Source organism: Myotis lucifugus, unplaced genomic scaffold (genome assembly GCF_000147115.1).
Source record: "Myotis lucifugus unplaced genomic scaffold, Myoluc2.0 scaffold_23, whole genome shotgun sequence".
Taxonomy (NCBI): domain Eukaryota; kingdom Metazoa; phylum Chordata; class Mammalia; order Chiroptera; family Vespertilionidae; genus Myotis; species Myotis lucifugus.
The window spans coordinates 8,203,049-8,228,928 of NW_005871071.1; the positions used below are offsets into that span (position 1 = coordinate 8,203,049).

Genomic DNA, 25,880 nt, shown 5'->3' on the forward strand with positions numbered 1-25,880 from the left:
TTTAGCCCAAGGGTGGAGTTACTAAGCGCTTGGGCGTCTCTAGGCAACCGATAAACCTTCCCTCTCCAGAGTCAACTCTTTTGTAATTGGCTCACGAATCCACCAATGGGCGCACAGGAGGCGCTTCCCGCCATCTCTGGCGCCCGCTTTTAAACAGCCTTACTTTTGCAACTGCAGGCGGACGTCTCAACCAACCTTGAGCAAGGCGGAGACTTTCGCCTCCACGCCCCGCCCACCCCGGCATGGCCCCGCCCACCAGGAGAGCCGCTAGTGGGCGATTGAAGGAGGCAGCTGTTCCTCAATAACGTCAGGACTCCGAGTTCGGTTGTGACTAGGCAGGAACTAGCAGATTGGAGTCTGGGTCTGGGGGTTTGCTAGAAGCTGGACTTCAGCTGGGGCTAGAGTTTCCCCGCGGTGACAGCATCCGCGGCCTCCGGTGAGTTTCGCTTCGCCTCCGGGCTTGGGGGTGCAGTCAGAGGAGGTGCGGGATCCTCCGGATTCTGGCTGAGGCTTCCGGGAGGGCTGACCCGCCCCCTCCCCAAATCCCGCGGAGGTGCATTGCCCTGCGGGAGCTCAGCCTTTGACTTTGAAGTGTCATTCTGCTTAGCTGTGAACTCCGGGAGGCCCTCTTCTCTTCTAGGCTGCTGGGGTCACCCTGAGACCCTCCCCGGGGGACCGCCGCGTGGTCACCCTGGCGCCCGCCTGGCTCACAGTGGGTGCTCTGTACACGTGTGTTGACCGAGTGCATGTGTCGCTGGCAGGCAAAGCCCGCCATCCCAGGCATCCTGGGCTGTGTGCAGCTTCGGTCTCGCGGAACCTGCTTGTTGTGCCATAGCTGACGCCAGGCGGAGTTCCTGGGTAAGGCCTTTGATTAATTCATTCGTTCAGCCCGTGGGTGCTTGCTTACTCGCTGCATCCTCTGGGGTCCCGGACTTGATTTGTCTAAGCTGCTGTCATTAGCACTGGTCACAGATGATCGTCACCCTTTGTTTATATGTTTATTTTCTTCCACCAAGTCCTGTTAAACTTTGTAATCTCAAACAGTGCTTGGTAAATGGTTGAATGAATGCATAGACCTCCTAAGCCTGATATTGCAAGTCTAAAACAGGCTACTGTGCTCCGGCTCTTTCCATTCTAGAAGAGAAGCAGGCATGTCAGCAAATAAATAGGATTTACTAACTCTCAGAGGTCTTCTAAACCCCTTTTGTGGCACCTAACGTTTTCTATCTGATAGTCATGAACTTATAGTGTGGTTTAAGCTGCATTTCGTGGTATCCTTTCACCAGATGTGACAATATAATATGCACTTCTAGATATGTGAATGCATTCAACTAATTGCCTTGGAATTTTCTTATGGCTGGAATTGAAGTCATAAGAAAAGCATAAGAAATATAGACCAAAAGTGGAAAGAGAGTGATTAATTCCATGGGGGAACCGGATAGGGAGGGCATTTTGAAAGAGGTGGCATTTTTATCTCAGAAGGGGTTGTGTTATTTAGTAGCAAAAGTTTCCCACAGGCTAAACGTTGACCTTTTCTCAAATATTCTGAATGCTCTCTGTTCCTTTAACCTCTTTTGTAGCTGGCCGACTCTTATTCAGCATTAATGTCATAATAATAATAACTAAAATGTATTGGTTGCTACACAGTGCTAAGCACTTGATATGCATTATCTGGTGAAGCCTTATAACCAATCTTGGAGGTGGGTACTACTTTTGTCCGCATTTTACTAATTAAGAAATAGAAACTCTTTGCTCAAAGTTGGACAGCTTGTAAGTAGAAGAGCCAGATTTGAGCCCGGGTTGTCTGAATGAGAACCCTCATTCTTAACCACTTCCAGCCATATTGTGTCCTTGAACATCTACTTCTAATTAGAAGTCTTTCTGTACAACTTCCCTCAGCCTTTTTTTCTTTTCAAAGTTAATATTTGCTGTTACATTTCTCTAGTATAAAATTTATGACAATGTATCACTGTAACTATTAATTAATATCATTGTTTCCCTAAGGAACTGTTAGCTTCTCACATCTGGTACTATGTCTTGGATATATCTAGGATATAACCTGGCACCCAGTAGGTGTTCAGTAAAGTTTTATCGAAATAATGAATCCATATAGGGTAACATGAATGTATTATATTCATTCAACCAGTATTCGCTGTGTGCCTACCATGTCCAAAGGATAGGGTAGATACATTTAATTTCTGCCTTCAGAATGCTTGTAGATTCTTAAATGAGGCAAAACCAAAATGTTTTAGTTTAGCTTAACATTTTGTCTAACGAAACACCCATTGGTCTTCCTTCTCATTGTAAGGAGAGAAAAGACAACATAACCGGGGACAACAGAATGAGTACTGAGGGTACGAAAGGGCACACCATAATCTTGTTAATAGGTTCAGAAAAGCTGTCTATCTGGAAGAAAGTATTAACTAGCTTGCTATTAAAAAAGCATACTGGACACATTCTGCCTCTTGATTTTTAAATGATCAGGCAATAGATATAGAAATATTTAATTTTTATTAGTGGCATAGTATTGCCAAATTTATTCAAGAGTACATTTACTAGCCCTGGCTGGTGTGGCTCAGTGGTAGAGTTTAGGCCCGAACACTGCAGGGTTTCAGGTTTGATTCCCTGTCAAGGGCATGTACCTGGGTTGCAGGTTCATTCCCTGCCCCCAGGAAGCAACCAATCGTTGGATGTGTCTTTCTCACATAGATGTTTCTCTCTCTTTTAGTGGAAAAAATGTCCTTAGGTGAGGGCTAACCAAAAAAAAAAAAAAAAAAAAAAGTCATGTCAGTTGCCTATTTTTAAATTATTTTGTTTTGTGGTTGTTGTTTTTTCCCCTCATTTTTTTGTGTGAGAACTGTATATCGGGACTTTGTCATGTATTTTGCAAATATTTTTTCTCATTATTATTATTATTTTATCTTTTGACATTTTTAGTGATGTATTTTTCCCTACATAATTTTTAACTTGTTAATGTTATCTTTAGCTATATATAAAACTTTTTGTGTGGTTAATTTCTGTCAAGTTTTTCCTTTATGGCTTCTGGGTTTATTATCTTGCTAATTTTTCTTCTAAAGCAGGCTCTTTTATTGTTCTGAATATTATAGTAAAGTCCCTGATAGCAATGATAATTAGTAGAGGTTAATAAGTTGAAGAAAAACATTGGCTTTTATTTTAAATTTTAAGTAAAATACTAATGATCTTTTTAGTCTTTTTTTCTGAACCACAGTAATTTTATCAGATTCCCCTTTATGCCTATAATAGTTCTCTGGTAGTCTGCACTTTTTAGAAGGAAAACTTGTTTGTATCTTTTCCTCTGCAATGGAGAGAGATTTTGGCCTTTTCAAATATTTTCAAATTTCTTCTTTAATGAGATGGTTTGAATTTAAAATGTAATTTAAAAAAAGATGTGCTTTGATCTTTTACATTGTCTTCACTTAAAAATGAAAATAACAGCCTTGGCTGGGTAGGTCAGTTGACTAGAGTGACGTCCCCATAGGCCAAGGTTACGCAGTTTGAATGCCTGGCAGGGCACATCCAAGAAGCAACAAATGAATGCATAAATGAGTGGAACAAGAAATTGATGTTTCTCTCTCTTTCTTATTCTCTCTCTCTTTCTTTCTCTTCCCTCTCCCCCTTCCTCTCTCTCTAAATTCAATAAATAACAACAACAAAATGAAAATACCTTATAGAATTCATTATTCCCTATCTGAGAAAAAAGTAGGCTCTTATAAATCTTTTTTTTTTCAATGTTCAACACTTTACTGGAATGTTAGTGAAAGAACACCTCCCCTTCTTTTATCTAATAAAGAAGAAATTAACCCAAATCCCACCTCCTGGCTTTAATGATAAAATTCAGGAAGAGGTGAATAAGAATCAAAAGCAGGAAAGATTATTTATGCCTGGAGACTTTCGGGAAGTCTTTAAGGTCTAGCTTCATCTCATTTCTTTTACGGAGCCGGGATTTAAACGGCCTAGTATTTTCTTTATCTATAGATGGTGTAGACTTGATTTTCACAAGCAGTAGTGAAAAAAACCATGGACCTGAGCTTGTATGTCTTCCCCTCGCCATTTCAGCTCTACTATAGGCTTGTAGCTCAGGGGTGGGGAATGTCTGGCCCACAGGCCATATAAGACCCGTGAAATCATTTGGTCTGGCAAGGCATTAGGGGTGAGTTAATTAAATGTTTGACCAAGTAGCAGATTAGTTTTTAAGTTGATAATTTTGGATGGCCTGCAAATGATGTTACAAATATCCAAATGGCGCTTGGCAGAAAAGAGGTTCCCCACCCCTGTTGTAGCTGCTGGGGGTGGGGGGAGACAGGGTTAGACTCCCCAAGCATAGATATTTTCCCTCTCAGTGAAAGAGAACACATGTCCCTCCTCCTTTTAGCCCTGGCACAGGAGCAGCAAGGAGCAGGGCAGGCCTAGGAGGCAGGCTTGGCGGGTTTACAGCTGATGCAAGGAGTTTGAGTCTATAGAGTTGAAAGTGATGGGCAGGGTGTAGGGATCCAGGAGGGAGGGATAAATAAGGTGGACTGCACATTAGAGTTTGGCCAAGAAACATGATCCAGACCTTGAAAAACAAAAACTGGACAACTGGGGATTTCAGCTTTGAAATTCATGTTTGTGTTGACCTGTAATCCCATGTTTCTCCTACTTTAAAGTGCACATTTTAACATCTACAAAGTCAGGCTGCCTTTTAAGATTAATGATGTGCCATAATTTAATTGGCCACATCTTTTTCTTGGTGGTACAAGTGGAGCTGTGTCATCCCATCCAGGGTGCCTCAGATCTGATGAAGTGGAATATCTTTTCCTATGGAGCTGTTGGCTTATGTAAAAGTTTGTGATCATAGTTCTCAACTGTTCACACGAAGGAGTTGAGTTCTTTATGGCAAAATGCTGTTGGATGGCTGGGTCCATGTTTCTTATTTCACTTCCAGCTTCATGACATTTTAGAGCCTGAACAGTGTAGCGAATGAGCTGTGGCTCAGGCTCACATCAAAGTGCCTTTCACTGGCACACGGAAGGGCCCGCGTGGAGGGCCGTAGCGGGGGTAATTGATGGCGCCCGCCTACCTTTCTGTCAGGATTGTTCGGAGCTTTGAAAATCCGGGTCGTTTCTGTGTAGCGTCAGGATCCCAAAGCATAATTCAAATCATCGGCAGCTTTTTTAGTGTAAGTACTTGAAAACCCATTTCCTGCTGCTGCTTCTGCCGCAGCCGTTACCATTCTCCAGGGAGCCCTGGCTGTTGCCTTTGGAATGGGAACTCCACCGTGGTACCACTTCATAGGCTCCACTTCTGTTTTTCTGGAGTATTTTTTTCCCCCCTGGAACCTGATTTTATCAGGTTTAAGAACAGGACATTAACCACTTGTAGTTTAGTTGTGTGCAGTATGGAGTCCACCAGATTGAAAATGATTTTTGGGTTCCAATGCTTTCCTCAGGATTTAATGGCTCACTTGTCGTAAAGCATGAACTTTGGATTTGTGGCATTCAAAGGAGGAAGCCAATTGCTGAGGGTACTACCTGTGCCACACCGAATACGTCTAATTAGGAAATCTGAGCATGTTCTTAAGATTTTTATGTTTAGGGACATTTCTAATTTATTATTATTTTATTTTTTTGTGTGTGAACAAATGTCTTACTTTTTTAAAAAAAAAATCTTCATTGTTGAAAGTATTGCACATGTCCTCTTTTATCCCCACTGACCCCTTCTAGCCTGCACCCACCCCTCTGCCCCAGGCCTTCACCACACTATTCTCTGTGTCCATGGGTTATGAAGTCTTATTGTTTTAAGTTATATTTTTCCAAACACTGGGAAGGTCTAGTCATCAGTTTATTACATTTTTTGCATTTTTTCCCCCTGCGAATTGCTATCATACCGCTGTTTTCTGTGAATCACAATTGATTTGTAAGAACTCCCTTTATATTTGGAATACTAACCATTTGTCACGCATGAGTCTTCTTTGTGTGCGGCGTCTTCTGTGTAGTTCGGTCTGGCGAGAGTTTGGGGATATTTAGAAACCAGACGTCTTTCTCGTCTCGCAGGAGGACCATGTCACTAGACTTTGGCAGTGTGGCACTGCAGACACAAAACGAAGATGAAGAATACGACAACGAAGATTATGAAAGGGAGAAAGAGGTGAGTTGCTCAGAAAAAAAGACTCCAAACCCAATCTTGAACGATTTTATTTCCTCATCAAAATTATGTCCTTTTGTGTCATTTTGAAGGAGTGTATAATCCCCCATGAAACTTGATCAGTACTTGGACTTCTAAGAGGTAGATGAGTGGAATGCTTCCTTTTTTGAGACGAGAATAGAACACCACCTTGAATGATGCCACTAGATAATGGCTAGATTCTCTACGCTGTTTCATTTAGGACAGCGGTTCTCAACCTGTGGGTCGCGACCCCTTTGGGGGTCGACCGACCCTTTCACAGGGGTCGCCTAAGACCATTGGAAAACACATATATAATTACATATTGTTTTTGTGATTAATCACTGTGCTTTAATTATGTTCAATTTGTAACAGTGAAATTGGGGGTCACCACAACATGAGGAACTGTATTAAAGGGTCGCAGTATTAGGAAGGTTGAGAACCACTGATTTAGGAGGTAGTGGCTGGTTTTGGAGGCAGAGGCCTAGAATCTAGCTGCTTGGAACATTGCGTTGACCAAGTGTGGCAAGGTTCTTAGCTTCTTAGTGGAGGCAGACCATATATAAGTAAACAAATGAATGAAGTCATTTGAGTGAGTGATAATTTAGCACTGATAAATGATAGGGGAACAAAATAGGGTTATATAAAGCTACTGGCAGGGAACTGGTGAGGAGGAAATGTTTGAGCTGAGACTTGACTCATGAGAAGGAGCAGCCTTGCAGAAGCCTGAGGAAGAATATTCCAGGCTAAGACATCAATGAGTGTAAAGTACAATTCAGAAAGTGACCCTGTGTGTCCACCGAATAGCTGTTGGGATTGTGTGAGCAAGGGCTGAGTGGTGGAGATGGGGCAAAGAGGTGGGCTGGGCCAGATCTCAGTATGTCATGGTGAGACGTTTGTAGTTTATTCTAGGAGCAGTGGGAAGCCAGTGGAGAATTTTAAGCAAGGAAGTGATATCTGACCATATTTTTGAACGATCTATGTAAATGCTGTGTGGTGAATAGACTAAAGGAGAAAAGGAGTACATGGAGGAGATTTTATATATATAGTGTTTAATAGAATTCTTGGCACGTAGTACATGGTGGCAATAGTAATGGTAGCAGTTGGTGCAAGTCAGTTTACTTGTTAGAATTGCTTTTAGTTTGAGTCAGATTTCTTGACTGACTGTGATAGCAGGTTTCTTTTGCATTGAGTCTATGCTTGATATGACACTTTTCTAAGTGGCCCATTAGTGTTGACAGGAAGCAAGGAATAGGGTCAGTTGCCCTTGGGGTTGCAGTACAGTTAGGGCAGAGATACAAAACTGCCAGCTCAGTGGGTTTTGTCCATAGACATGTATTATTTGGTTGCACGGTATTTTTAAAATATGGAATCTATATTTCAAGATTGGAAATTTTCATACAACAGTTCAGATTTTCTGGTTTGTCTTGAGACGTCCTAAGCCCTGGCCACATGCGGCCTGTGTCTGCACCATGCGCAGGTGGGCTGGAACTGAACAGTAGCTCTCCCTCTCCGCTGGCCGCGGTCCCCACCTCTCACACAGACATGGGCTCCGCTCTTGGACCTGCCAGCTTCGCTCTTATAAATCCTCTGCCAGGTCTCTGAGGGACTAGGCTTTGTGACCCTGGTCAGGGTGTTTGGATTTTGACAGGGTCCTTCACAGCAGTGTGGCAAGGACAGGGATGAGGATTTTCTGTTGCTTTGTGAACTCACAGCATGAGGTTTTCATGACCCCAATGGCTTTGCATAGTTTGCTGGGATTTAGCTACTGGGATTCTTGAGAGGATCAGTTTAAGTAATTACTATAGTCGACTTTAGAGAAGAGGAAAAAATGAACTGACAGGTGATTTTTCATTGGAAAAGATAGTAGTAGAGAGATGGATAGGGTATTGGAGAGAACTTACTGCCAAATGTATTGTGTGGTGAAAGTTTTAAAGGAGTATGAGTTAAGGAGTCAATTAGTTCTAGATAATAGACAAAAATAGCCATTAGGATAACTTCTTTTTTAAAAAAAATATGTCTTTATTGATTTTAGAGAGAGGAAGGGAGAGGGAGAAAGAGAAACATTGATGGGCTGCCTCCTGCATGCCCCCTACTGGGGATGGGGCCCACAATCAGGGCATGTGCCCTGACTGGGAGTCTAACCGTGACCTCTTGGTACATGGGACGATGCCAACCAACTGAGCCACACCTGCTAGGGCGGAACCATTTCTTGACAGATTATGTGCTGGGGTAGGGAATTTCCAGAGGCAAAGAAGCTCTTTCGAGGTAAAGTATCTGAGAATGAGTATTTCTAGCAGAGTGGAAGAAAATAACATATAGATTATGTGACTCAGGTATGATGATTATGCTCCGTGTTAATAGAAAGTGTTTCATGTTAATAAAAAGTGGTTTTACCTTTTTTTAAAAAATTGCTTCAAGGTAAGAAGTACAATGGATAAAGTTTCCATTGTATAGAGATTTTAAGATTTTCAGCAACAAAATTCAGAATTATTCATAAAAATCCAGCTGTATGTATATTTTGTCACTGCTAGTTAAAAGGAGAAGTTGACTGATCAGACCTAAGTTGCTTGCATACCCAAAAGCCTTTTCAAATCTCCTCACTCCCTGACCCTGTGGTAGCAGGACAGTTAGATGTTAGCTGTGGTCTTTTCTTGCTTGCCTGGTGGGTAGTTGTGGGATTGCTGGCTGGGTTATGAGTGTTAGCAGTGGGCTAATGCAAATGGCTTTCTCTACCTAGTGAATCCCTTTGTATTCAGTTCACTTATGTGGGAGGAATGCCTGTGTCGGCGAGGATGTGCTGTAGGGCTGGCCAAGCAGGCCATGTCTGACCCAGAGTCCACCTTGCTAAGGCTTTTGAGATCCTCTCTTGGCGGAATAATCCTGGTTTTGGTCAGTTGCTAATACAAGATGCTTTACCAAGTTGAGTTTTAATTTTGGAGCTTTGGGGTCAGTTGGGATTTTGTCCACACTTTCCCATAAGTCCCTAAATAAACCAGAGTCAAATTCCATCCTCCATGCCCTTCTAATTAGCAGCTCTACGATCATTGTCTTGCCTTTTCCATTTCTTTTTTTTAAAAATATATTTTATTGATTTTTTACAGAGAGAAAGAGAGAGGGATAGAGAGTTAGAAACATCGATGAGAGAGAAACATCGATCAGCTGCCTCCTGCACGCCTCCTGCTGGGGATGTGCTCGCAACCAAGGTACATGCCCTTGACTGGAATCGAACCCGGGACCCTTCAGTCCGCAGGCCAACGCTCTATCCGCTGAGCCAAACCAGTCAGGGCAGCCTTTTCCATTTCTATTCCCTCCATTGTTTGCTTTGAAGAGCAAATGGAGAAAATGCATTTAATCTTCAGAAAAACAAAGGATTTAGTAAAGTGATTTAATATTCAGAGAACACTTAGACCAGTGGAATCTCAAGTCACAGCCCACCATGAATAGACTCATTTTTTTTTTTTAAGATCCAAGAATTTTGCAGAAAATAGGCAGTATTATCATTTCTAAATCGTTACATTCTAACTGGTATATTGGTAAACGTTTGGCTACTGTGGGCCAAGCCATAGCAGATAAGTGCATAACCCACAGCCTCACCCAGTGTTTCACCTGAAACTCCATCTCCTACGTAGTAAACAGAACAGATTAGGGTGCAGGTGAGTGAGGGCGATGATACCATGGAGACATGGTGTTATGCCAGTCAATAGTCATATCACTCACATTCCTTACAACTTACTGGAGCTCATTGCTTTCTTGCTGTACCATTTGAGAACTACTGATATAGTTCTCTTTCTTGCTACTAAGTAGACCTCATCCAAAACATTTTAGATGAAATTTTACTGGAAAAGCTGGCCCAGAGAAGAGGAATTGAAAAGTTCTTTCATTAACTCATTCTTTTTTTTTTTAAATATGTTTTTATTGATTTCTGAGAGGAAGAGAGAGGGAGAGATAGAAACATCAATGATGAGAGAGAATCATTGATTGGCTGCCTCCTGCACACCCCACACTGGTGATCGAGCCCGCAACCCAGGCATGTGCCTTTGACTGGAATCGAACCCGGTTCCCTTCAGTCCCCAGGCCAACACTCTATCCACTGAGCCAAACCAGCCTGGGCCATTAACTCATTCTTTTTTTTTTTTCTTTGTGGCTTAAGAGAACAGAAATTTATTGCATCACAGTCCTATATCAAGGTATCAGAAGGGCCACCACCCTCGGAGACTCTGGGTAGAATTCTTTCTTCCTTGCATCTTCCTTCTCTCTTGTGAATCTATTGTAGATTTTTTGCTGTGTGGTTACTGGAACTTATATAAAACTTCATCTAGATATAAAAGTCCATTTTACACTGACTGCAACTTTGATTTTATACAATAACTTCCCTTTTATTCCCTCCCCTTTATGTTTTTTTTTCTTTTCTGGAAATACACAGACATTTTTAATGGAAGCGAAATGGGGCAACGGCGTCACAGCCAACAGGGATTGAGCTCAGGCGAGGCAGGGCCAGTGCTGTGCCCGGGTCATGGAAGCCACAGCAGCCTGGCGGCCCGGAGCAGGGGGTGGACGGTCCTGGCCATGGGGGGCCTGCGAGGAGCCCAGGCTGCCAGCTTCATCCCTGGGGAGGAGCAGAGGCTCTGGCCCAGCTGGTTCTGCGAAAACCTCAAGGGTGGGCACCTGGCGGCTCCAAGTGGCTCCTCAGCTTAATTACTTAATCACACCCCGTGAGTAATCAATCAACCCACGAGTATTTAACCATAGCACGCTAGAGTGAGCCTGCGAGCCGGAGGTGGGCCGGGTGCGAGCTGGAGGTGTTTTTAACTTGGCTCTTAGGTTAGAATGGAGATTCTGCTTAGTGTGTATCCATAAAAGTATTATTTAATAATTCATCTTCTAAAAGATCAGAATCTTTACAGCCGACTGATGAGGTAACCTGTTCACAAGGCACACAATCAGGTAGATTGTCATTTGGGTTCTCCCCAATGACAGTTTGCTAGTTTACAGGTACTTTATGCAGTGTCACCAGAAACAGCTCTGTGATCATTGCGTGATTCTTGATAATAAAATGATGTATGTGTGTACATATTTTGGAGCTGGTGGTTTGGGGCAGCAGTACTTAGTAATCTATGCTATCCAGATAATATTTGCTGCTGATGGTTCATTTAGTGATGAAATATTTGAAACCTGGAAAATGATCTTGAGGCAGGTGGTTCAAATAGCAGATGGCAGACAGACCCTTGCACCTGGCAATTCCGATTTGAGGCCCTTTTGGTTTTTCTATGGGTACTCCTCTCATCGGATAATAAAGCTCAGTTAAGCTTGGCATTGTGCATTTTAGAGATAAGGTTTCCATGGTATAGCCTTTCTTCCACTTTATTTTTTTTTTTTTACTGCCTGATTTGATATAATTATGGAAGCATTTTGATATTTTGTCCCCAGTAGAGGGAGTTGTAAAGCTACTATTTGTTTACCTTTAATATTATTTGACCTATTTAGTGGAAATTTCTTGTCATCACCCAAGAAAATCAAAGAAACAAATGGCTGAGTATTCATATTTTTCTGATATATTTCTTTAGCAACTTTTTATACTTTATCTAGATTGGGCCTTTGAATGTTTCCCATAACATACAGGTATTTTTCAAGGACTGTTGCAATGGGAACAAACACATTGGACTCTGGCAGCCTGAAGTTTGTATACCAACAGGTAGAAGTAAGTGTCTCCCAGGGATGATTAAATGTGCCGTGGAAGAAAATAGGTGTGGAAATGGAGAGGTTCAGGAAATGGAGTGAGCTCTGGGGCTGTAATTCTCTCTTTTCGTGGGCCTGCCCCTGACCTCCTCTGGGCCTTGGTTGGCTGACCTATAGGAGAGGTTTGGCCTGGAGGCGCTCCTGTGCTCCCTTCAGGCCTAAAGTTCTCTCTATTATGTGTCGTCTGTAGCACAGCCGGTCTTTGTCTCATGTTGCCATATTTCTTTTTTCAGAGATGTGGCAACCTAGACAAAGTCTTCCCCACTAACATTATAAAATTTACTTTAACTCATGGAATGGATTTTTTTTTTGTATCCTGCACAGAATGTAATTTGTCCACTAAAGTTTTAGCTGCCAAGTTATTTGTCTTGTCATGAAGCCCATAGAGGGCCTTTTCAGAGAAGTTTTTAACTTGGCTCTTAGGTTAGAATGGAGATTCTGCTTAGTGCGTATCCATAAAAGTATTATTTAATAATTCATCTTCTAAACGATCAGAATCTTTACAGCCTACTGATGAGTTAACCTGTTCACAAGGCACATGAGTGTTGGCAGTCCATTTGCTGCTTTGCTCTGGGGAGAAGATGTATTGTACAGTTTGTAAACTGAGAAGTCTTGCTTTCATAAATATTGAGGATCAGAGGCTCTGAATACTGTCTGTTTAGTTAATTTAAGTTCTAAATCCTAACAAAAGGTTTATGTGTTCTCTGTTTTACGTTCGCCCTACACGTAGGCTTGTTGGGTGTTCTACATTGGGTGATTGCAAAGTTTTTTATTTTTATTTTCCTGAAGTTCTTTGAGTAAAATGCCCCCTTTTAAAGGAAGGACCAGTATGAAGTAGTAAAGGGAGAGAGGTGTATGGAATGGTTTAAAATGCACTTCAATAGAAGACTTCACAATAGCTAATTATCGCTTTTTCTAGGGAAGGTAACTCTTTAATTACTAAACTCAGCTGATTCACAGTAATATCCCACTGAGAAGATGGCATTTGCAGCCAAAAAGCAATTTGATATATTTGGGGAAAGTAGAGTGGAATTAAAAATCTTGTCATTTATAAGGATTGTTGATCTTTAATGAGGAAACTTTATAGTTTCTAAAATTTTCAATTTGGTAACATGCATAAGTTGATCTGGTAATTCTGTGTTTTATGGCACAAGGTTCCATGACCCAAAGCAAAATCCATTTGACAGTGAATATGAGGAGAACACACCTAAAAAAAATGTTTTTTTTTCAGTTTTTTCAGTTACAGTTGACTTTCACTATTTATTGGTTTCAGCTGTACAACTTAGTGATTAGACATTTATATAACTTATGAAGTGATTCCCCCCCAATAAGTCTTAAACCCATCTGACAGCATATGTAAATATTGACTGTATTCCACACACTGTACTTTACATCCCCGTGACTATTTTGTAACTGCCAAAAATTTGTACTTTTTATTTATTTATTTATTTTTTAATTATTAAATCTTTATTGTTCAGATTATCACATTTGTTCCTCTTTTCCCCCCCCATAACTCCCCTCCTTCCAGCTCCCACCCCACCCTCCGCCCTCACTCCCCACCCACTGTCCCCATCCATAGGTGCTCGATTTTTATCCAGTCTCTTCCCGCATCTCCCACACCCCTTTCCCCCCCAAGAATAGTCAGTCCATTCCCTTTCTATGACCCTGATTCTATTATAATCACCCGTTCATTCTGTTCATCAGATTATTTATTCACTTGATTTTTAGATTCACTTGTTGATAGATGTGTATTTGTTGTTCATAATTTGTATTTTTACCTTTTTTCTTCTTCTTCCTCTTCTTAAGGGATACCTTTCAGCATTTCATATAATACTGGTTTGGTGGTGATGAACTCCTTTAGCTTTTCCTTATCTGTGAAGCTCTTTATCTGACCTTCAATTCTGAATGATAGCTTTGCTGGATAAAGTAATCTTGGTTGTAGGTTCTTGGCATTCATCACTTTGAATATTTCTTGCCACTCCCTTCTGGCCTGCAAAGTTTCTGTTGAGAAATCAGCTGACAGTCGTATGGGTACTCCCTTGTAGGTAACTGACTGTCTTTCTCTTGCTGCTTTTAAGATTCTCTCTTTGTCTTTTGCTCTTGGTATTTTAATTATGATGTGTCTTGGTGTGGTCCTCTTTGGATTCCTTTTGTTTGGGGTTCTCTGAGCTTCTTGAACTTGTAAGTCTATTTCTTTCACCAGGTAGGGGAAGTTTTCTGTCATTATTTCTTCAAATAGGTTTTCAATATCTTGCTCTCTCTCATCTTCTGGCACCCCTATAATTCGGATGTTGGTATGCTTGAAGCTGTCCCAGAGGCTCCTTACACTATCTTCGTATTTTTGGATTCTCTTTTCATTTTGCTTTTCCGGTTGGGTGTTTTTTGCTTCTTCGTATTTCAAATCGTTGACTTGATTCTTGGGATCCTCTAGTCTGCTGTTGGGAGTCTGTATAATATTCTTTATTTCAGTCATTGTATGCTTAATTTCCAGTTGGTCCTTTATCATAACCTCGAGGGTCTGACTAGATTTCTTGGGGATCTCACTACATTTATCGGTGGTCTCACCAGACTTTTTGAGGGTCTTACTAAATTTATCCGCGGCTTCTAGCAAGTTCTTGAAACACCTTAAAAGTGTGGTTTTGAACTCTATATCCAGAAGTTTGCTTTCCTCCATTTCTGTCATTTGTGTCCTGTTTCTTTGTCTCAGCATTTTTTATGCTTCCCTGTGTTGATAAAGTGGTTTTCTGTGCTAAGTGACCTCTAGGACCCAGTGGTTCAGCCTCTCCAATTACCTGAGGAAGACACTCTTGGTGCACCCCCTTGTGGTCTTTGTGCACAGTCTTGTTGTAGTTAAGCCTTGATTGTAGGTAAAACTGGGAGGGATTGACCTCCAGGCCAATTGGCTGTGAGAATTAGCTGTGTCTGCAGTGGGAGAACTTCTGTCCTGGATCTCTAGGGAGGTGCTAATCTAGCCTCTGCCTGAGGCTATCCAGCAAACATCTCTGTGCAAGGCTTGGGCGGGGCGGGTCCCAGGGGATCAACAGGGCGGGCGGAGCGAGCAGTTATGGCTGCTCTCAGTCCTGCCTTCAGAGGCCCCGCTTCTCAGTGTCCCAGCAATTGCTGCAAGTACCTCCGAGAGAAAGCTGCCCTGGAGTTCCGACTGATGCCAGACAGTCCCGCTTCTCCCGTATGATTCTGGGTCCCCAGAGACTCGTTGGAACTGGAGCTCAGAACCTGAGACTCCTTCCCGATTGAGAAAGACAACCGCGCCCTCAGCCGCCAGCCCGCTCCGCATGCGCCTCTGTACCTTAGTATTTTACTTCCGAACTGCACCTCCTCTGAGTCTCGGTATGCTTTTCTCTTTCCTTCTAGTTGTAGAATTTCCACTCAGCCAGCCTTCCTGTGGTTCTGGGTGATGTCCGTTCCGTCTTTTAGTTGTATTTTTGAAGTGGTTGTGCGAGGCAGCAAACTCCGGTGTTTACCTATGCTGCCATCTTGGTTTCTCTCATTTGTACTTTTTAAAAAAAAAATATTTTTATTGATTTCAGAGAGGAAGGGAGAGGAGGAGAGAGATAGAAACATCAATAATGAGAGAGAATCATTGATCGGCTGCCTCCTGCATGCCCCATACTGGGGATCAAGCCCGAAACCCAGGCATGTGCCCTGACCTGGAATGGAACCATGACCTCCTGGTTCATAGGTCAACGCTTAATCACTGAGCCAAGCTGACTGGGCCAATTTGTACTCCTTAATTCCTTTACCCTATTCACCCAGTCCCCTAACCATTCTCCCCTCTGGCAACCATCAGTCTGTTCTCTGTATCTGTAAGTTTGTTTTTGTTTTGTTTTCTTATTTTGTTCTTTAGATTCCACATATAAGTGAAATCATATGGTATTTGTCTTTGTCTGACTTACTTCACGTAGCATAATACCCTCATGTTTTGGCAAATGGTAAGATTACATTATCTTTTATGGTTGAGTAATATTCCATTGTATATATGTACCATGTCTTTATCCATTCATCCTTTGATTGGAGTATTTAATCCATTTGCATTTAAAGTAATTATTGATAGATATATAGTTATTGCCATTTTATTAATTGTTTTTTGATTGGTTTTATAGCTCTTGGCTCATTTCTTAATCTCTTGTTCTTTTCTCTTATATGTTGATAACTTTCTGTAGTGTTGTTTTTGAATTCCTTTCTCTTTATTTCTTGTATATCTTTTGTAGATTTTTGGTTTGTGGTTACAATGTGCTGCATATATACCATGCTATATGTATATAGCAGTCTATTTTATGTTGATGTCTGCTAAAGTACGAACACATTCTAAAATCACTACCATTTTTTTTTACTCCCTCCATGTTTGTTTTTGTCATTATTTTTTACTTCTTTTGTGTGGGTGTGTATATGTGTGTATATGTCCCTTGATTTACTGTTGTAATTATGCATGATCTTTCTACTTTTGCCTTTTAACCTTTGTACTAGCTTTAGTGTTGGTTGATCCACTGCTTTTATCTGCTGCTTTTATTAGGGTCAGTGAGAATTTTTTTCTGCATTATTTTCTTATTCATATTTTTTATTTTTTTCTTTCTCTTCTTAAAGAAGTCTCTTTAACAATTCTTGTAATACTGGTTTGGCAGTGATAAATTCCTTCAGGCTTTTCTTGTCTGGGAAGTTCTTTATCTCTAAATGATAACCTTGCTGGGTAGAGTAATCTTGGTGTAAGTCCTTGCTTTTCATCACGTTGAATATTTCATGCTAATCCCTTCTAGCCTGCAAAGTTTCTGTTGAGAAATCAGTTTTATGGGATCTTCCTTGTAGGTAACAACTACTTTTCTCTTTTAAGATTCTCTCTTTGTTTCTAAACTTTGGGATTTAAATTATGCTGTGTCTGGGTGTGGGCCTCTTTACGTTCATCTTGTTTGTGACTCTCTCTGCTTCCTGGACTTGTGTGTCAATTTCCTTTGCCAGGTTAGGGAAGTTTTCCATTGTTATTTCTTCAAATAGATTTTCAATCCCCAGCTCTATATCTTCTCCTTTTGGTACCCCCATGATGTGATTGTTGTTATGCCTGATGTTGTCCAAGAGGTTCCTTAAACTATCCTCTTTTTTTTTAATCCTTTTTTTTTGTTTCGATTGAGTCTTTTCTTCTACCTAGTCTTCCAAATCACTGAATTGATCCTCTGCTTCATGTAATTTGATGTTGACTCCAAGTAATGTAGTCTTCATTTCAGTTATTTTATCCTTGATTTCTGACTGGTTATTTTTTATTCCCTATCTCTTTGTTTTCACTGAGATCATTTATTCTTCCCCTAAGCTCATTGAGCATCCTTATAACCAGTGTTTTAAACTCTGCATCTGGCAGATTGCTTGCCTTCATTTTTTTTTTGTTTGTTTTTTTTTTTGTTTTGTCCTGTTCTTTTATTTGGTACATGCTTCTTGTCTCATTTTGGCTGTGTCTCTAGGTTTATGTTTATTAGGAAGAGCTACTACATCTCTCAGTCTTGGCAGAGTGGCCTTATGTAGCAGTGGTGCAATCTCCCTATTTACCTGAGCTTGGTAAATAGGATTTTCCCTGAGTCAGTTGTGTGTGCCCTCCTGTTGTAGTTGAGCCATGATTGCTGTTGGCACATCAGTGAATAGGATTGATGCTTAGGCTGTCTGTCTGTGAGGACTGGCAGTGATTGTAGTGGACAAGCTCTTGTGGATTTGCTTTAGTGGGGTTCTGGTGCCCAATGAGTCCACCTTTTGGGTATGTCATCTGTGGCACTAATTGGGTGGTGCTCTGGTGTGCTCTGAAGCTGGCCACCAGGTGTGTTGGTTCTGGGGTCTCTTGGGGTGGGGCTCTCATGCAAGCCAAGGTCAGGCACTGCCTGTATCTGGCCTGGAGCCAACCTGGTAAGAAGAACGGTACACTTTGATCCTGGGAAAATGGAAGCCTTGGGGTGGGATTTTGTACCTGAATGAGGACTCACCTCATTTAGCTTCTCTCTGCCCTAGAAGTTGTGGAAGTCAAGGGAATATGCCCCAGCTATGCCAAAGAACTTTAATGGAGAACGTTTCTGAAGGTGAAGGAAACGATTTCAAATGTTAGCTTATATAAAAAAAATAGTTTATAAGGCATTAAATACTACAGGGATGATTTTGCTGATTGATAAGTTTACTTACTGATCCAGACACATTCAGAACTTATTTTTTATACTCAATTAAATTTTCTTCATAGATACCAATTTTGTTAATGCTTTTTCAGTTACACCTGTGGTGTCACAAAGAAAGTTACAAGAGCTCCTTAATTATTGCATAGCTTTTTCTATCTTTGTGAGGGGAAAATGTACTGTTCAGATGTCCCTGTCAAACTTCCCCTGAATTATAAGGCTATGTACTTGAACCTCACTGAAGATTTAGAAGACAGTATTCTTTCTGTACAGGAGTCCTTACTTGATGTAAGTATAAAATATTTATTTGTTATTTTTCCCCTGTATAATGTGTGGGCATAGTCTTTTTCCTTAAAGCAGTGATACATAATTATCGACATAACAGGTTAGACTATTTAAAAAGACTTCATAGATGTTTTTTTTCTTAGTAAATTTTGTGTTTGTAAAATCACTTTATTTTTCACTTGAGGCTCACATGTAATATACTAACATTTTGATATGTTCTGTTTGGTTTTTAGTATTGTCTCTTTTGTGTTTCTTATTATTTATATCTTTGGATCAGCTCTGAGATGGCTGACTCTCAAAATGATTTTTCAATAACCTTGCATGGGCAGGTGGCCAATCAGTCAAGGCCTGCCTTATTTATATTAGTGTCAAATAAATTTTCAAATGAAGATAACTTGTCATTGAATAGAATATTTTTCTCTAATATAAGAATATTTGTAAAGAGCCAAATGAATTTAGAAAATCTTTTTTTAAAAAAGTTATCCAGTGAATATTAGAAATATATATATACCTCCCTTCCCACCGCACACACCTATTTTCCATTTCCAAGTTTGATTTCACCAAAACGAACTTAACAATTGGAGCATACCTTTCAGACCTTTCTTAAAATATTTTTATTTAACTTTTACCATATGTATTTAGTTTATGAAAGTTTTTTTATTATAAATGTAATTCTCAGATATGTTTTATAACTACACTTTATTTTTTATTATAATGATAATGATAAAGTGGGGAAAATCTGTTATAGGCTAAGAAATGTTTCATTTTCTTCCTCCAGGGTTTTATACAGAGTATTTAATATCTTTAAATTTTACTCATTGCATAATTTTATGGGATTGATTTATGTACTGTGGAGGGCCTCAGTCAACTTATTTATTTAACTGGTGCTTAATTTGAAAGAGAAGGCATCATAAACAGTCTTTTAACTATTTAGTAATATAGTATTTGAATCTGTTACAGTTACTTTGGGATTTGATAATGTATTGGGATGTGAGGAAAAACATTTACTGATAGATATTAAAATTCAACAGATTAGACCATTCATCTCTTTATCACAGCTTATCTGGAAACTTAAATGAATTTATTCTATATCTAGTTTTTATAGTGAGAATGCTAAAGATAAGAGTTTTCTAGAAAAAAAAATTGGAGATCAAAGTCAGATGCTTTTATTGTTAGTTTTCGAGTTATGCTTTTGAGAGTGCAACCTGTAGAAACCTGAATTTACGTCTCTTTTTACTCAAATGTTTAACAACAGCTGAATATTGCATATCTTTTCATCATTGGGATTAGATGGCTGTCTACTAATTAATCACTCCCTAGGAGGTTTTTGTCACATTTTTGGAGCTTTTAATAAGGGCTTCTAGGCCACCTGCTTCTTTTTCTGCTGTTCTCACCACCTGGGCAAAGCCAGTCTGGCAGTTCAGATTTCCTGCAGGAAGTCTGGTTATCAAGTCCCCAAGGCCTGGTTTCTGGTAGAATAGGATTCTGAGACTCACATCTACCCTGCGATAACATAATAGTGGTTGTACCCTTATTACGATGTGCTGTGTTCCCAGAAAGAAGTTTTTAAGTTCTAATGCAATGTTATGTGTGTTTAAATCTAAAACCTTTGTAGAAAAAAATAAAGCCTTCTAATATAAATCCTGAACTGATCTATTCTCCTTTCCCCAAGTGAAATGGTGAAAGTAATTGGTGAGGAATTGATGACATTATTAAATGTAGAAATTAGGAACTTCTTTGACTTCTGCAGTTGATTACTCGTTCCAGGGCAGCTTTGGTTTGGCATCTTGATCTAAGTCAGTGTGCTATTGACGCCGACTCTCCCTCTCAGTTGCAGCAGTTACTCACAGACCTGCCCCATGATATGCTGGATGACGACCTGTCCTCCCCCGAGCTCCACCCCTCGGACTGCAGTGAGGACGACACAGAGGGACGGTAAGGGGCGAATCATCTTCATATGTGTATTGCATTCTGTAAGTGTCCGTCTTTTGATTCTCTGCATATAACAATGTATGTGATTATAAAACTGTGGACTAATTCTTAAGCTTGTAGGTAAAGGTTGGAGGGAAAACATGTTAAAATCTTGGGGTTCTTTGTGATAGCTGCGTCCAAGTAAATGATAAGCTCTAAACCAAAATGTTGATTTTTCTCAAGACCTCATCCTTCTGAGCAATTGGAGATAAACTGGAATGACCATCAGGTGCTGCCTAAATCTAAAAGTGCAAACGTGAGTATCTGGCGTGATAATGATTTTGATGAGGGTGGGACTAGATCTTAGTGCTTTTGTCTTACTCTTGTTATCTAATAGGACTATAATGAGATTCGGGATATATATATGGGAGAGAAAATCGGCAATGGCTGGGAAGAGAATCCAAGTAAGAGGGAAGAGCAGCACCCTGGGTACCATCCCGAAGAAGGTGGAGATGAAGGCGGAAGGGGTTACAGTCCTCCGAGTAAATATGAACAGACTGATTTATATCACCTTCCTGAAGACTTTAGGCCATTTACCAATGGTCAGAAGCAGGAATTTAATAATCAGCCAGCCAATGTAATTAAATTTTCAGATCCTCAAAGGAATCATTTTCAGGTATTATAAGAACTTGACTTTTAAGAATTTGCTTAAATGTGCCCACACACGTGTCTGTTTAAGGAATGTATATAAGTACAAGGATAAGATTTACAAGTATAAACAATTTTGAGAGTGCATTTATTCAGGCTCATGCTGAATTAGTCATGCTGGTTTCTGTTTACAATCTAACGAAATCATGATCTTAAGTCAGAATTTTAAAATGTCATAGAGGCTTTATGGAGACAGTTAATTAAACATTAAGAATTAAGTTTTTCAAAGAATAATATTCCTCATTTACTGCTGTTTCAGGCTTCTACCACTTCACTATGCTTTAGTGAGAAGCTATGTTCAGATATCTTGATATAGCTTTTTATTTTTTTTAATATATTGATTTTAGAGAGAGGAACGGAGAAAGAAAGACATCAGTTTGTTATTCAACTTATTTATGCATTTAATGGTTGATTCTTGTGTGTGCCCTGACATGGGATTGAACCCACAACCTTGTCATATTGGGATGATGCGCTAACCAACTGAGCTACCTGGCCAAAGCTGATACAGTTTTAAAGCAGTAAATCTATTTAATTATCGTGACCACCCTTATAACACATTTTAGGTCAAACACTTCAAAGCTGATACCTGTTTTGTGATAATAATGGCAGTAGATGGGATGAATGTTAAGGAAAATTATTTTTTTATTTTTTTTTTACTTAACCCTGTCAGAGTTTAATGAAGTAAGACCTTAGGATATAGTTAGCTATTTCTTAGACTTTCTTAATGATAATGAATGCCTCATTTTGCCAATATCTATTCTGTGTCCCCCAATGACAGGATGATTTTCTTTCTTTTAAAGTGTCATTTTCTCTTCTGTCTCTGTAGAATAGTATTCATTCCACAAAAGTTATTCAATATTTATTACATATGAAGCATTGTATTACATGTTCTTGGATATGTGTATTTTTGTGTTCCCAGGACGTTGGCATCATCTAAATCATTCTTAAATATTTCTATGCAGTCTTGTTAGAATTCTCCTGTGTTATTTATGGGATTGGCCTGTTATAAGCTCAAAAGTCCAATTAAGACGTGAGAAATTATATTTCATAGACTTTCAGTGTTAAATGACAATAAGTTATTTTAAAGCAAAGATGTCTGTATAAAAATTTAATTGTACCACAATTAAGTTTTGTAACAAAATTAAGGTGATTCAGGTAATTTTTGAGGAAAAGGCCAAATCCTAATTGTCAATTTCATTTATCATCTTATGATAGCAATTCGGTGCATCACAAGCTCCCAGTTGTCAAGTGTTGGAACCGTATACAGTGGTATATAAACCTTACCAGTCTCCTGCTCAGCACAGTGACTCGCCAGCCCAGGAGATAGCGGGAGGTGACACATTTGAAGGCCTGCAACAACAATTCTTAGGAGCTAATGAAAGTATGTATCGTGTTTATATTTCTTAATGATTGGAGAATGTTAAACACATTATGCATGTTCAAGAATTATTTCTTTTTTTAAATATGGTGATTGAATTGTGGTTGGTTTTTAAAAAGAACCCTTATTGTTGGTGATATAGCTGAAGTATTTATGAATAAACTGATATGAAGTCTAGGATTTACTTCAAATAATATGGTGATGGGATTCTTTGCGCTCTTTTTTCTACCTTCTTATATATTTGAAATTTTCCATAATAAAAACAAAAATAAAATTTTCTCAATTTTACATTTGAGTCATTGTAATTGGTTCAGATTTTTCATTAGTTTTATAGATTTCTAACTGAAGTCTAATTTGGAAAAAGAAATATAGTTTCCCCTTTATTCTAGATTTTTTGTTATATAGAAATGTAATTTAGTAAATCAGCCATTATCATCTTAATTTTTCCTTTTGATTTTTAGAATTTTAATGTAATAATTAGACAACTCTGATATAAATTACTTTATGTTCAGAATTGAAACTGGACTCCTATCTCAGGTTTAGTCCTGTGGCACTTACCAAAAATTTTTTTGGATTGTATATGTATATGTATAAATATGAAAATGAGAAAAGTAGCTATGAGAGCATTTTGAGGAGATAAAATACCCAAAACCAAAAATCAAAACGTTTACTTAGACTGACCTGAATTAGTGTTGTCATACATCCAACTTGCATTGTCTACTCTCGGGCATGTGAAAAAGCTAATTGTTGTGCATGTTGAAGAACCATAGTGATTCTTGGGTGTGACAGCAAGTTTTTTGTTTGTTTGTCTTACATTTAAGAAATGGGCTGGTAGGGGGAGGGAGTCATATTGGATATTGTAGGTTTCCTGGGCTCCGGCCAAAGTGAAAGCTAGCCTTCGGGCTCTAACTCCACATAGGCTCAGGCTCCAGACTCACAGGCTCTGGAGGAGTCAAAGCAAACATGGGGGTGGCCCCTCTTTGTTTATGCCACTGTGGCGTGGCGTGAAGAGATGCGGAAGCGGACAGTGAGTGGCAGAACTGGTTTGGGGATGTGTCCATTAGCACCACCACAGGGGCCTGAGGTGTAGACGCCTTCAGTTCCCATGGTCAGTTGGTCGTTCTGCATATATAACCTTTTATCATTTTCTTAATCTGCATTTTGTCAAGTTGATTTATTTTTTGTTTACATCAGTTACACATGTGCCTAAATTTGACGTTTGGAGGTTAACTGAGTAACTTAATGGCAGGGCCAGATTTAGTGACTGCGGCTTCTTAGAAACAGTAGTTTAAAAAGATGACCTTGGAGAGAGGTGTGGCTTGTACACTGTGTTTACCCCTGGGCTAGCCCTCCTCTAAGGCCGGAGAGAAATTTAACTTCTAACAAAGTTTTCAGTCTTCAGTTTTTTGTTGTTGTTTTTTTTTTTTGGGGGGGGGGGAGGTTTAACCATATCTCTTTTTAAAAAGAGGCCTGCTTTGTTTGCTAGCAAGTAGGAGCAGTGGTCTAGTAGAAAATGCATTTGTCATTATGTAGTTTAAGCATTATTTTCCTGTGAATCCCCCCCACCCCCCAATCATTTTAAAGTGCTCCCTAATGTGACTTTAATTATTTGTGAACGAAGTCCTCAAAATCCTTTATTAATCTATTCATTACTTTATTAATTCAGCAGTTATGTGCCAGCATAAACATGAATACTATATAATCCCCACTCCTGCTTATAATAGATATTTTGAGGAGGGTATCTAGAAATGTTTTAAAAAAATGGTTTTATAGAAGCTGATGTACTTATTTTTCAATTTTATGAGGTCATAGAACTCTATTCCATTGTAATGGTGTCAATGTAAGAAATGTCCAAACATGTAGAGAATTTTTATGAGTTTATTTGAGCCAACTGATGGCACTGCCGGGGAACATATGCTCTGAGAATGGCAGTTTTGCAGCTTATTTTATGCATTAGAATCAAAGGAGAAGACATAAGGAAGGAGGATGAAATCCAATGCTGGTAGGTTAAGGGGCTGGGAGAAAGCATAGCAGGAGAAACTCTAGCATTGGATAAGAGGCAAAATGGAGAAACACATACTTTTGCCTGGTGGGTACGGGGTAGTTAATTAAATTTGCAGCACATAGAGATGGCCTATGGAGGACAGGATAGCAATAGGGTTCTATGGTCTTGTGCTCTGGTGCCTGCAGTTGTACTTCGAGGGGTAGGAAAAGAAAATTACTTTGTTATTTCAAAGCCTTGTTGTCCTGGATGTATCAGAACAATGGACAGGGTTTCCTTAAGGTAGAGATTGACCTCTACCAATGATGCCATAGGCCTGGGACGTGACTGCCCACCGTGACCTGCCCAGTTAGGATGTGACCAGATCATCTGTGTGGTTACTTTTGGTCACAGAGCTTGTCAGCCTGCCATGTGTTCCCCTGAGCCTGTCAGGTTTATTGCATAGCCTGGCACATTTTCGTTCACATTCGTATATATTTATTTTTAATTAGCCAAAAGGGTAGTGATGAAGGGTTATACTCTATAAACTAGTGACATTTCAAACTTTTCTGGCAGTGAGCACAGTAAGAAGTACATTTTGTACATTGTGATGGGGTCTACAATACTTATCTAGGTAAATAAGTGTATGTAACAAAACATATGTTCCACAAAATCACAAAATAGTACTCATTTGTACTACATGATGGACTCTGATATGTTCTATTATAGTCTATAAGAGGCCCAGTGCATGAAATTCATGCACAGGTAGGGTCCCTAGGCCCGGCCAGTGATCAGGGCCAATTGGGGCCTTCCAGCTGCTGGCGGGGGATTTCCTTTGTTTCGCATAACCCCCTGGTGGTCAGCGCATTAGTATATTATGCTTTGACTGGTTGAACAGCCAACTGATGATCAGACACTTAACATATTAGTCTTTTATTATATAGGATTTTTTGTTTCTTTAATAAATGCTAGCCACAGTTCACCGAATTGTTTTCATGATACTCTGATGAATAGTACCTACAGTTTGGGGAAACACTGCCCTAAATGACCACAGATTTATATTTTGGTATGCTTTTATCTAATAAATTGTCTTTCATTCCAAATCAGGTTCTGCAGAAAATATGCAGATCATTCAACTTCAGGTTCTTAACAAAGCAAAAGAGAGGCAACTGGACAATTTAGTTGAAAAGTTAAATGAAAGTGAGCGTCAGATCAGGTATCTGAATCACCAGCTTCTGATAATCACAGGTAAGATGACAGCTGTCACTTATGAGGTGTGCTGGAGCTTAGATGTCTTGTTTCCAAGATCCTCATTTTAAATATGATGCTTAGCGAGCTGACATATTTGGTCAGAGGGATCATAGTGAGTCGGTCCGAAGGAAACAGAACCCAGGCCTGTGACACCTTTCTCTGGATGACTTCTCTCCAGAGCAGACTGCTTTGAGGTCCTCATTTCCCCCCGCTTCTTCCTCCTCTTCTTTCTGTTAGGCTGTTAGAATAGGTGAACATTATTTAACTATGCTGATGGCATCCTGTCCTGAAAATTGGTTGAGGAATTTAT

The 25,880-nt window shown here is 39.8% G+C and overlaps 1 protein-coding gene across 6 annotated transcripts in view; it reads left to right on the forward strand.

Moving 5' to 3' along the window:
* Positions 1-313: 313 nt before the first annotated feature.
* The window catches only part of CEP152 (centrosomal protein 152), a 103,640-nt gene continuing 78,073 nt past the window's right edge, over positions 314-25,880 (forward strand). For 3 of the 6 annotated variants that reach the window (XM_023751678.1, XM_023751681.1, XM_023751680.1), the window contains exons 1-7: positions 314-436; positions 6,054-6,147; positions 20,173-20,276; positions 20,496-20,568; positions 20,650-20,928; positions 22,176-22,341; positions 25,427-25,567. In XM_023751678.1, coding sequence (XP_023607446.1) covers positions 6,061-6,147; positions 20,173-20,276; positions 20,496-20,568; positions 20,650-20,928; positions 22,176-22,341; positions 25,427-25,567 — 850 coding nt within the window. In that variant the 5' untranslated portion in view covers positions 314-436; positions 6,054-6,060. Of the gene's footprint in view, positions 437-640; positions 859-6,053; positions 6,148-20,172; positions 20,315-20,495; positions 20,569-20,649; positions 20,929-22,175; positions 22,342-25,426; positions 25,568-25,880 lie in introns of those variants that run through there. The other 3 variants (XM_014453474.2, XM_023751679.1, XM_023751682.1) reach the window with 3 other exon arrangements.